The following is a 12,408-nucleotide window of genomic DNA, read 5'->3' as shown; positions in this document are numbered from 1 at the left end:
CCAGGGCTGCCGCGGCTGGGTCCCCCCGGCCCCGTGGGGGGCTCAGCCCCGGTCGCCCTCCCTCCTGCTGCATCCCCCCGTTGGGGATCCATCCCAAAGCCATCTGGCCCTCTCAGCCTCCTGGGAAACCCTCCCCGAGCCAGCCTTTCCTCCAGCAGCGGCAAGAGGGTTTTGCAATGCGAGGCAGCTGCCTGATTTTTAATCGAGTTCCTTGGAAAATCACTTTCCTGCAGGGCTGCCCTTGCCCGGTGCCCAGGCTGGGAGCCTCGCGGGCAGCACCCGGGAGCAGCCTGGTGGAGTCACACAGTGGCACGAGGAGCACCCCAATGGGGACCCCGGCAGAGGGGGACCCCAGCCCCCCGGAGCCCCTCTGGCTGTCAGTGCATCAGGGACCGGGGAGCATTTCGGGGGGAATCAGGGCTCCGCTTCCCTTCCCTCCCCTCCGAGCCCAGCTGGACGCTCCTGAGCACCCCAATTCCCCCCGTTCCGCTCTCTGCTGCTGCCGGCAGCGAACCCCGGGGATGTGGCAGATCTGCCAGACAGACTTTGCAGCCTGGAAGAGCTCTGCAGGGCCTCCCTGGCGTGGAAAGGGCCAGGGCGGATGCTGGGGAGTTTCCTGGGCAATCAAACCCTGCGAGGGTGTGAAAAACGATCAGCACTGCTCGTCTCCTGGCGGGGCTCTGGGCCTCTGAGGATGAAGGGGATGAAGGATCCCCTTTCCAGGCAGGAGCCGGGGCAGCGGGAGGCGCAGGTGTGGGGCTGGGGTCGCTCTGTCCATCCCCGGCACCAGCTCAGCAGGGAGGGCCCTGCTGGAAACGTCTGCGGGGTGAATTCTGGAGAAATGAGCGCTGCAAAGGGCTGGGAACTGCTGGGGTGAAAGGGAACGGGCGCTCGGAGGCGGGGGACACAGCTGGCCCCGGGGGGAGGCGCTGGCTCGGCTGGGAGCTGGGCCACGCTCCGGGATTCGGGGCTGGGTCTGAGCTCCCGGGGCTCCAGCACCCCGGGGTGGCACCCTGCGTCCCCGGGGGCCAGGGCTGGCACGTGGGGACCCTTTGGGCCAGGGACAAGGGCCTGGGGGAGCCGGGCGTGTCGGGAGGGGGACACCGAGCTGTGGAGGGGCAGACACGGGGCATCTGTGGGGTGCCAGACCGCGGGCATCGCTCCAGGGAGAGTCAATGGGGAGCGATGGGGCAGCAGCACAGGGCACCTGGGGCACGGGGTGCGAATGGGCATCACCGGGGCATCACCGGGGCATCACCGGGGCATCACCGGGCATCACCGGGGCACGGGGTGCGAATGGGCATCACCGGGGCATCACTGGGGCATCACCGGGGCATCACCGGGGCATCACCGGGGCATCACTGGGGCATCACCGGGGCATCACCGGGCAGCGGGTCATGGGGCAGCAGGGGCCATCAGTGGGCTATCAGTGGGGGTACCGAGGGCGTGTCAAAGGGCACCAATGGGCACCAAAGGGAACCAACAGGACATCCAAGGGCACTGGTGTGGCACGAGTGTGACTCGGTGGGACACCAAGGCGGTCGCTGGGGTCTCACAGGAACCCCAGAGCCACCCGGGGCCACTTGGGGCTGTCCCTGTCCCCCTGTCTGTCCCTGTGCCCCTGTCTGTCCCTGTCACTCTGTCTGTCCCTGTCCCCCTGTCTGTCCCTGTCACTCTGTCTGTCCCTGTGCCCCTGTCTGTCCCTGTCACTCTGTCTGTCCCTGTCCCCGGGCTCTGTCCCTGTCCCCCTGTCTGTCCCTGTCCCCGGGCTCTGTCCCTGTCCCCCTGTCTGTCCCCTGTCACTCTGTCTGTCCCTGTCCCCCTGTCTGTCCCCTGTCCCCCTGTCTGTCCCTGTCCCCCTGTCCCCGGGCGCGCGCCCGCCCCGCCAATCACGGCCGGGATTCCCGCGCGCCGCGGGGGCGGGGCTGCCCCGCGCCCGCCCCGCCTCTCACCCCGCCCCTTTCCTCTTATCGCCGCTTTGATTGGTCCAGATCCAGCCGCGCTCCTCCCCCCGGGCACGGGCTCGGGCCGGGATTGGCGGGGGGCCGGGCCAATGGGGCGCGGCGCGGGTGCATAAGAGGCGCGGCGGGGCGCGGGCGGGCGCAGCGCTCGGCGGAGCCGGTGGCGGGCGGGGGGCGGCCGGGGCCGGTCCTGAGCGAGTCCCTGCGGGCACCGACCGCGCTCCGCCGCGCCCCGCGCACCCGCCCCTCGCCGGCCCCACTCGGGGGGTTGATTTTTTTTTTTTTTTTTTTCTTTTTGCTTTCCCCCCATTTTTAAATCTTCCTCCCGCTTTCCCCCTCGCACCGGCACTTCCGGCTGCTCTCCGGGCGCTCTCCGGGCCAGCGGCTCCGTCGGCGGCGGGGGCGATGCTGGAGGCGGCGGCGGGGGCCGCTCCGGGCGGCGCGGAGCAGCGCGGCGGCCGCTTCAGCGTCCTGACGTGGGAGCAGGTGCAGCGGCTGGACCAGATCCTGGGCGAGGCCGTGCCCATCCACGGCCGCGGCAACTTCCCCACGCTGTCCGTGCGGCCGCGCACCATCGTGCAGGTGAGGGGGCCGGGGGGCGGCCTGGGCCCCGCCGGACTCTGCCCCGCTCCTGCGGGGCTCGCGGAGAACAGAAAAGTGCTGAGGCGGCGATAAGCGGCGCGGCGGGCCCCGAGCCAGCCCCGAGCCAGCCCCGAGCCGCTGGACGGGCCGGGCGCGGAGGGAGCTGAGCGGCGGGCAGGCCGCGGGCAGCCCGGCACGGCTCGGCACGGCTCACCGGAGATCCTGCCCCAAGGCTGCCGGGCTCCTGCCGGGCTCGCAGCTCGGGAAAGGCGCCTCAGCCGTGGCAGGGACACCTTCCGCTCGAGCAGCTCGCTCCGAGTCCCGGCCGGCCTGGCCCGGCTGCCCCGGCGCGGTTAAAAGTTTTGGGGACACTGGCCCCCATGATCCCGGCGGGGCTGGGGGCTCGGCTCCCACCCCGGGGGTCCCGGTGGGGCTGGCCCTGCCAGCAGCCGCGGCAGGGGTGCCCGAAGCTGGAAGGAGCCTCCTGGGCAGTCACCCCGTGCCTGGAGCTGCTGCGGCTTGTGCCATAGATCCTGCTTGCCTTCCTCCCCTCTTACCTCGTTCCTATTCTTTTTGAGTTAATTTATTGCCCTTGAAGGCAGTGGAATGTGTGTGGCCAGGGCAAAAGTGGCTTTTTTTGGAGCTGCTTCCACGAAATGGCTTCGTGCTGGTGGACATGTTGGGCTCGTGTTGGAAGAGGCAGAGTGATTAATTCAAAGGCCGGATCAAATGTCCGTGTCCTTTGATTTCTGGGCACCCCTGGCTGAATTCTCCAGAGCCTGCCCGAGCCTTCGGCTTGTTCACGAGCTCCTCTTAGTTTAACCATCAAGTAATAGCCGTGTTTAATATTAAACTAACAATGTAGCTCCAATGAGCTGATGCATATTCATATTTGGGAGGCGACTTCATTCCTCAGTAATGACTCATCAAATGTAAAATCGGGCATGTTGGCTTCTAATTAAAAAGCCTATTCACGGTGCTAAGACCCAACTGGCTTTCACAATAACCGGGATTTTGGAGCCTCAGCTGCTTGAGAAATAGTTAGAGTGAGATGGAAAGGTGACATTTGAAGGGCTGGTCTGGAATTCCTCGAGTTGCTGCCGCATCTGTCGGGGGCAGCAGTGCTGGGCTTGGGCTGCTTTGAGCAGAATGGCAAATGAGAGCTGCAGGCAGGAGGCTGCCCTGCCTGGGGAGCCCCAAAGCCTGCAGCAGCTCTCAGTGCCACGGAGCAGCAGCCCCAAAGCCTGCAGCAGCTCTCCGTGCCACGGAGCTGCCCAAAGGATGCTGCCAGCAGCAGCCTCCAGCACGGGATAGCTGAGGGCTGTAATTGTGCCCGGCCGTGCTGGCAGAGCCTGTGTTTAGGGCTGACTAAGCTGGAACAAGTAACCCAAAAGGCAGTTATTTATCCTGTTGTTGTTGTGGAGGGAGCTGCGGAGCGCAGGTCAGGACGCAGCAGGATTTGCTCCTGCCTGGCTGTCACAGTCAATTATCCCAACCACACGGAAGGTGAGCTGCTGTTTTGGGAAGCAGGTCAGCAGCTGCCTAACCCTGGAAATATCCAACCCTCTGGGGGAGAATGCAGCCCTGAACCCACTGCCTGCAGCCAGGGGGGACGAGCTCCCGGTGAAGGTTGGTGGGTGGAAGCTCCTAGGGAATGGCCAAGTGCTCTGCTCCTGCTGCTCTGCAGGCTGGAGACTTCTGGGATGGGTTGGGATGACACCGACTGGAGCAACTGGGCCTTTCCCTGTTTTCTGAGTATATCTCACACAGACAGCCTGAGTGAGCTTGGAGCCTGTGGCTCTGGGACGCTGCAGGTCCTGAGCCGTGCCCAGGAAGGGGTTAAGCAGATGTTCTTTGGGGTTAGGAAATTAATCTGGAACGAGATCTCCTGCAAGCACTGGGCCCAGCTCTGCTCCTAAGGCTTTGTGACCTATATCCAGCCCCTGTGAGCCGGGGAGCGCCGCAGCCGGAGCGCACGAGCGGCGCTGGAGCCGTGCCCCGGTGAGTGGCTCCAGCTGGCAGCAGGGCCAGCCCAGCAGCTCCCCTGGGTGCTGTCTGCTCGCCCTGTGTGTCTTCTAGGAGCAGGTCCATCTTTTCAAACCGCCTGCCCTGGGAATCAGCCTCTTTCTCTGGCGGTGCTGGCGTGGCCTGGGCTCGCTGGTTCCCTGCTGCTGACATGTGACTGTCACCCTGGGCTTGGCCAGGAGCCCGGCTGCGCTTCCAGCCCAGCAGGGATGGCTCGTGTCAGGAGAGAGGGGAAGCACCGCCAGGGAAGCTGCCTCCTGAGCCTGGGCACCCCCCAGGTGTGCAGGCAGCCGTGGGTTTGTTCTGGGGTGTTTTTGGGAAGCAGCAGAGCTTGCTGGTGGCCTTGGCGTGGTCACCGAGGCTCAGGGATGTGATGAGGGCTCTGTGCTGCAATCCCTGACCTTTTTGTGTTCTTCCTCCCAAACAAAACCCATGCAGGGGCAGTTTTACTGCTGCTGGGACCAGAGCTGCTCGGGCCCAGGGCAGCCGAGAGGGCTTGGCCCTTGTGATGCAGCTTGGATTGAAATTCACGTTTTGGGCAGCCGAAATGCAGAGTTCGTGGGGCCTCTCAAACTAGGGCAGGCTCCCAGCGCCGAAGGGCCCGGTCAGACTGGCTCTTGATGATCCAATTTGTCCATTTGTGTCCCAAGCTTCGGCTCTTTCAAGCCGTGGCCTTGCTCCAGGCTGGCCGGTTGGGACTCCCAGGAAAATGGGAAATGGCTGGAAGGGAACACGAAAGCAGGATGAGAGGATGAGACGTGGGAAGAGCTTCTGCTGGAAGGTGCAAACCTAATCTTCCTGGGATCTTTGAGCTGAGTTAAACTCAAATTATAAGCTGGTGTGCAGATAGTTTATTTTATGGTCTTGGGGGTTATTTTAGCCTCCTGCTTGTTAAGTAATCAGGCAGGTGATTCAGCTTCCCAGTAAATGAACAAAGCTTTGGAGGGGCTGCTGGGTGTGCCAGGACTGAGCAGGCAGCATTAAAATCACCGGAGTAACACCCGTAAGATGAAAGCTGCCTCTTGTGCTTGATAGCACGCCAAGCTCAGCACCAAGCTCTGACACACTGGAAATTGTTAGGATACACTTACTAGTTGGGACATGAACTCGCATACGCCTGGCTGGGGCCTTTGAGCTGCTCTGGCATCTTGATTTGCCTTTAATGAATCTTGACAGGCCGAAGGGATGGCTAAAAGGAGCGAGCCGCCCTGATTAAATCCACAGGGACTGCTGCAGGCTGTGCTGCCACCTCCTCCTTGGGGTCACTTTGGGGTCGGCTGGTCTTGGCTGGGTCACTGGAGCCGGGAGGGGATGTGGAGGGCAGAGACTACCCCGAAAAATGGGCTCAGGAAGGCTGTCCAGGCCAGAGTGGGGAAGGCAGGGAGAGCAGACCCTGCATTGAAGCAGAACAGCTGATCGTGTGCAGTCAGATCTCTAATGCCAGGGAATAAGTAAAGGAGAGCCACCCCCAGCTGCTGGCAGGAGTCGGGATGCTTTCCAAAGTGACCTATTTCCTGTGGATTAGCTTTTTGTTTTACTGCCTCGCACTGGAGTGACCCGTGTGAGCGCTCCCGCTGTCCCCAGGCTGCTCCGAGGGCTCCCTCCTGCCCCTCACTGACTCTGCCTCTGTCTCAGGTTGTCCGCAGCCGCCTGGAGAAGAAGGGAGTCCCCGTGCACAACGTCAGGCTGAACGGCTCAGCGGCCAGCCACGTGCTGCACCAGGACAGCGGGCTGGGCTACAAGGACCTGGACCTCATCTTCGGCGTGGACCTGAAGAGCGAAGACGTTTTCCAGCTGGTGAAAGATGTGGTCATGGATTGCCTGCTGGACTTCCTCCCCGAAGGAGTCAACAAGGACAAGATCACGCCGGTGACCCTGAAGGAGGCCTACGTGCAGAAGCTGGTGAAGGTGTGCAACGAGACCGACCGCTGGAGCCTCATCTCGCTCTCCAACAACAGCGGCAAGAACGTGGAGCTCAAGTTCGTGGACTCGCTGCGGCGCCAGTTCGAGTTCAGCGTGGACTCCTTCCAGATCATCCTGGACTCGCTCCTGCTCTTCGGGGAGTGCTCGGAGAACCCCATGGCCGAGAACTTCCACCCCACGGTCACCGGGGAGAGCATGTACGGCGACTTCGAGGAGGCCATGGAGCACCTGCGGCACCGCGTCATCGCCACCCGCAACCCCGAGGAGATCCGGGGCGGGGGGCTCCTCAAGTACTGCAACCTGCTGGTCAGGGGCTTCAAGCCCAAGTCCGAGGTGGACATGAAGGCCCTGCAGAGGTACATGTGCTCCAGGTTTTTCATAGACTTCTCGGACATCGGCGAGCAGCTGAGGAAGCTGGAGTGCTACCTGCAGAGCCACTTTGTGGGCATGGAGAGCAACAGATATGACTATTTGATGACCCTGCACAGGGTGGTCAACGAGAGCACGGTGTGCCTCATGGGACACGAGAGGAGGCAGACCCTGAACCTCATTGCCATGCTGGCTGTGAGGGTCCTGGCTGAGCAGAACATCATCCCCACCGTCACAAACGTTACCTGCTACTACCAGCCAGCCCCTTATGTCAGTGAAATTAACTTCAACTACTACGTGACCCACGTGCAGCCCTTCCTGCCTTGCAATCAGTCCTACCCCACGTGGCTTCCCTGTAACTGAGCCGGGACAAACTCCAGGGTCTGTCCTCCAAGGTATTTCCTTGCCTTGGGGGGTTGGGAGGGTGGGGAGGGGGAACAGAATAAAACCTACCAACCTTCCTAGAACTGCAACAGAAGGAAACTTCCTGGACTCTTGCTCGAGTGTCTCGTTCCCGGGGCTGCTGGAACGAGCCTTGTCTGCTGTACACTGTGATGGGAAGTGCAGTGTTACGGGAATGACTCCTTGTGGAATTGTGGAGGCAGTGGGGTGGGCGGGGTGTGTGAGGGGAGACTGTAGAATTACGCTAAGGTAGAGCTGCACTGCCCTGAAATGGATCTGAATTGTGGTTTTTTTTTTTAGTGCAGGAGGTGTTATGGGTGTGCAAACTTGTGGTTTCTGCCGAGAGAAGCCAGGGTGGCTAATTCCTTTGAAGGACCAAAGAATCCTGTTTAAGTGCCTGTAACAATATAAACACAACTGTACTGTAAACCTTTATTATTTTTTGCGGGGGCTGATGGCCCAGAGCTTGACTGGGGAATGTCTGAAGGGGAAAACGTTTCTGTCGTGGGCGGGGAGGGTCGCAAGATCATTTCTTATCCTGGCTGAGGCCAGAGCAGGTTCTGTGTGGCTGAGGGGTTTGGGCACGGCTTGCTGCCTGTGGAGGACCAGCTGGAGCAGAGAGCTGCCCAAGTGGGGCTGCCTGAGGCTGGGAGCACGGGGCAGGGGGTGGGGGAAATGCTGTGCAGGGCTTGCTGGAAGAAAGGCAGCAGGGACCTACACTTGGATCTCTTCAAGCTCCCAAGTCTGCAGTGCCAAAATGTAGTAGAGTTCCTGAATGATGAGGCAGATGATTTGTGCAGGAGCCTGCCCCAGGCTGCCATACCTATTCCTGTTTTTCCTAGGGGAATTTGAAATGCTGCTCTTCTGACCTTTTTTTTTTTTTTTTTTTAATTTTTTGACATGCAGTGTGATTTTAAGGCACAAAGCCACAGGCCAGCTGGGCCATCGGGGAAGGTGAGGCTTGTCCTTTGAAGCACAAACCATCCAGGTCACTGGTCAGTCATTTCCAGCTGTCACTGTGTCCTCCAGGGAGGTGGACAGACCTCTTCATGCTGGAGATCATCCCTTGGGCAGGCCCTGCCTCCAAAGCAGCCTATTCCCAGCTCTGTGATTCCCTGTGTGAGCCACTGACAGCATTTGAAATTCATTCTCTAGCTAGAAATGGAGCCTGGGGGCGGAAGGGGGGTGAAGTTAGTTTGCCTTAGGGAAAAAACGTCTTCTAGGCAGACCCTCTGGTGCTTTGAGGGTCTGGCTCTCTCAGTCCTGCGTGGCTTTGAGCTCTTGAGTGTCTGGAGCACAGAAGTTTTTCACGGAGGTGCCTGGGCTGCCCGCAGAGGTCTCAGGTTTCATGGGCAGGCAGCAGGCATTCCCCAGGGATGCTGCTCCAGGGGAACAGCTCAGCCTCCCGGTGCTGCCTCCCTCCGAGGCCGACCTCCTCCAGTACCTTTACTAACTTGTGTTTTTTGGGGTTTTTTTTTGTTGTTTTTGTGACGAAACTGTAACAGCCGGGCAGATTGAAATAAAGACTAGATCCTTGGAATGTGTATAGCCAGATTGGTACCTTTTTTGGGGTAGGGGCAATGTGAGGGGGGTGGGGGTGGCTCTTCCACTTGCCATCAGCTGGCCCAGCAGGAGCTGGCGGAGTGGCGCTGACCCTGTGCTTATTGCAGGTTCTGGCTGCCTCCTGCAGCTCAGCTCAGCCTTCGTGGCCCTCCCCAGCTCCCCAGAGCCTCATCCCTGTGCTGGGAGCTTGGGATTTCCCGTGCAAGGTCAGACTGGTTTGGGGCTGCTTTTGGGAGCCTGACTGCGCCGCTCCTGCGGCTCTGAGCGAGATGAGATTTTTTTCCTTGCATTTGAAACAGAACAGAGATGCCATGTAGCATGTTTTTTACAGGCTGCTCCTACCCACAGACACACTAAATGAGATTCCCTCCTTCCCTCTGAGGTGTCCAAACAGATCCCCTCCAGCCAGCAGCTCGACAGGGCGACCTGCCATTGAGATTGCACTTTGGATTATGGAGTGTGTGTGGTGGGACTCTTGTGAGTGGCTTGAACCTGAATTTTTCTAGACCTTGCAGTGATACTGTGCTGCCTCCTGTGAGGGGGCAATTGGAAGATTCCAGTAGCTTGAATGGCACTTGATTTCTTTTTCTTTTTTCGTTGTTTTGTTTGTTTTAAATGTCTTTTTTTTTTCCTACACCTGTATCACTTGTCATGCGATGGGCTTGACATAGACTCACTAGATTCTTTAGAATCTGTTACGAATAAATACAGTGTATTCAAATTTGTTGGGTTATTTTTATTTGCTTGTCCATCTGGGTGGTGTGACCAGGAGGTGACCCAGCCCTGTTCCCACTGAACTCCCGGCCCAGAAGCAGCTGGGCGCCTGGCAAGGGGCAGGCTGAGCCCCTGCTCCAGTCCAGAGCAGCTCTGAGCCCTGGCAGGTGCCGTGGCTGCTCTCAGGTCCCTCCTGCAGCTGAGGGAGGTTTCTGGTTGAAGCAGAACCCTGCTCTTTGCTCTTGTGCCTCTTCCCTCTCCCTGCTGCTGGAGCGGGAGGTGCCTGGGGTGGCACCAGGACCCTCCCTGCTGCTTTCCACAGCTCCATCCCCGCTGCCGAGAGCAGCAGGCGGTGCCTGAAGCCTCGGGCTTGGTTCTGACCCACCTGCAGGCTGCTTCCCCCTGGAGGAGGGCAGGTGAGGGCTGGGAGGGCTCTGTCCCAGGACGAGCTGCGTGCCGCGGGTGGCACGGCTGGCACTGGCTGCAGCTCCTCCAGCCCTGGCTGCCCTCCAGCCCGAGATGAGGTTTCACTTCCCCCTGTCAAGCTCCAGGCAGTTCTGGTTCCACTGCAACAATGGAGCTGACCGTGTGCCAGTCCCTCTTTGGGACAAACTCGCTGGCTCTGCATCTCCAGATCTTCACAGGCCTGGGCCAAAGCTTCCCTCTGACAGCAGGGCTGGGCTGGCACTGTCACAGTCCCTGTCCCTGCTCGGGCAGGCTCTGCCTTTGCAGGGCTCGTTTCTCTCCAGGCCTGCTGGGTTTAGAGATCTTTGCCTCTTTCTGGCCCAACCCCAGCCTGATCCCTGCCCTTTCCAGGTGTGTCTCCCCTGTGGGAGCAGCTCTGCAGTGCCTCAGTCCCTCTGCTGTCTTCTGCTCCTGCTGCGGGTGTGTGGTGCATGAGCTGCCTCTGGGTTTGTGACCTGAGCAGAGCAGCAAAAGCCCTGACAGAGTCGGCTGGGCATTGTTGGGTGGATCACAGCATACAAAGGGATGTTGGTGGAAAGCACTCGTTGTGATCAGAAAGGAGCTATCAATGTTTACAGCCCAGATTCCCATCCCTCTTTTGTTAATTGTCAAATAAAAAAAAAAAAAAAACAACTCTATATTTTGTCACAGCCTGGAGTCTGTCATTATTTTCCTCTTTGAGCAGAGGGGGCGATGGATAAGTCAGGCTGTGCCTGAGGCTCTGCTGGGTGAAATTCAGGCTCAGGTGCTGCTGCAGTGCTCCCTCTGAGGCCGGGGCTCTGTGGGGTGGCTGTTCCTCCCGAGCTGTCAATACATAAATACACCCGAGCCCCTGCTCTGGGCAGTGCCAGCTGGGAGCAGGGAGCAGGGATGGGGGCACGGCGCTGCCCGTGGCCCCTCTGCCCAGGGCGTGCCCGCCCCAGGCTGCAGCAGCGTCCAGACCCGCTCCTGGGGCTGCCTGCGGCTTCTGCAGCTGCAGCTTTTTCTCCTGGAAGGACACCTGGCCGTGCTCCAGGCTCACTGAAACGGCAGGAATTTGTCTTGACTCCAGCGTGCAAGAAGCATCTTGCTGCAGCCCTGCTGCTTCCAGCCGTCCCCGCTCTGCTGGCCCGCCGCCCGGGGTGCCACCAGCTCCGTGAGGGCGGCTTGCTAGACCCAGCCTGGCATTTCGATTTTATTTTAATCTCTCTATTGAGCTTTTTCCTTGCGGCGTGCCAGTGTTTCTCCCTGGCTGCCCTCCTCCTCCTCCTCGTCCCGGGTGTGAAGGCTGCCCCTGGGGCTGCCGCAGAGGAGAGAACAGCCTGTCTGTGTGCCTCCTCTGGCCATTTATAGCCGCGCTCGGGGCTCAGCGCCCGCTGCCAAGCACGGGACAAACGCTCCATTGATGTGTCCCTTCCCCGAGGGCTCCCGGGCCGGGCTGAGCTGCCCAGGATGGCACAGCCCGCTGTCTGCCCCAGGCTGGCACAGCCCCAATGCCTGTCCAGGGCTGCCACAGCCCCCTGCCTGCCTGTCCCACAGCCCCAGTGCCTGTCCAGGGCTGGCACAGCCCCCTGCCTGCCTGTCCCGAGCCCCCTGTCTGTCCCAGGGCTGCCACAGCCCCCTGCCTGCCTGTCCCGAGCCCGGGGGAGGCTGCGGTGGGGATTCTGCTCTGTCCCTGACTCTGTTCCCATCTCCCGGCCCTGCTGCCAGACCAGGCTCAGCCTTTTCTGCTCCACAGAGGGTTTGGGCTCCTGCTGGAACTGTGGAATACCCTGGCTTGGAATGGAGCCACACAGAGCATTAAGGACGAGCCCAGGTGTGCTTCTGAGAGTTTCCAAACCCTTCCTGACCTCTGGCAGACTCGGTGCTGTGACCACTTCCCTGGGGAGCCTGTTCCAGTGCCCAGTGCCCCTGGGTGTACACCCTTTGTGTGCACAGGCAGAGGAACCTTTAAAAAGCTTTTCCCCCCTCTGTACGTGGAGTATTTGTTCTGTTCAGCTCTAAACACAGGTTGCCACAGACTTCTTGGCCAGCAGCTCCGTGATTTCCCTGACAACCACCTTCTGTCACCTCTGGCCTCTTGGATCCAGCCTGGAATGAGCAGCCCAGGCATTCCCGTCCCTCCTGAGCCATCACAAGAAGGGATCAGCTCGTGCAGAGCCTCCCGCCTGCTCCGCAGCATTCCAGCTCGCCCCAGACTGCCGGCGTGCCGGATGCCTGCTCTTCCCTGCTCCTTTCCTCCGGGGATGACCCACACGTGGCCGAGCCGCTGCTGGGCTGGGAGCCGCGGGTGGTTTGCTGCTCCCTCACCTGGGCGGATCCCCGGGCCCGGACACACATTCCAGCCTGCAGAAACACGACGGCCCTGACAAATTCGATCGAAATCCTCTGCCGGCATCCCGAGGTGCTCAGGGGAATGACTGAC

The 12,408-nt window shown here is 60.5% G+C and overlaps 1 protein-coding gene across 1 annotated transcript; it reads left to right on the top strand.

Annotated features, from left to right (window-relative positions):
- The first annotated feature begins 2,114 nt into the window (after positions 1-2,114).
- LOC119711175 (terminal nucleotidyltransferase 5A-like) lies at positions 2,115-9,702 on the top strand. Its single transcript, XM_038161018.1, has 2 exons — positions 2,115-2,543; positions 6,204-9,702. The coding sequence occupies exons 1-2, from the start codon at positions 2,367-2,369 to the stop codon at positions 7,221-7,223; spliced, it is 1,197 nt and encodes a 398-aa protein (XP_038016946.1). The 5' UTR covers positions 2,115-2,366; the 3' UTR covers positions 7,224-9,702.
- The last annotated feature ends 2,706 nt before the right edge of the window (positions 9,703-12,408 follow it).

The sequence above is a fragment of the Motacilla alba genome, chromosome 23, assembly GCF_015832195.1.
Source record: "Motacilla alba alba isolate MOTALB_02 chromosome 23, Motacilla_alba_V1.0_pri, whole genome shotgun sequence".
In the NCBI taxonomy this organism is placed as follows: Eukaryota; Metazoa; Chordata; class Aves; order Passeriformes; family Motacillidae; genus Motacilla; species Motacilla alba.
The sequence above is the reverse complement of the archived record's forward strand: the minus strand, read 5'-3'. Positions and strand labels throughout refer to the sequence as shown.

Coding starts and splice junctions, on each gene's coding strand:
- LOC119711175 (XM_038161018.1), top strand. CDS start 2,367: ATGCTGGAGGCGGCGGCGGGGGCCGCTCCGGGCGGCGCGGAGCAGCGC. Junction 2,544..6,203: donor GGCCGCGCACCATCGTGCAG/GTGAGGGGGCCG, acceptor CCTCTGTCTCAG/GTTGTCCGCAGCCGCCTGGA.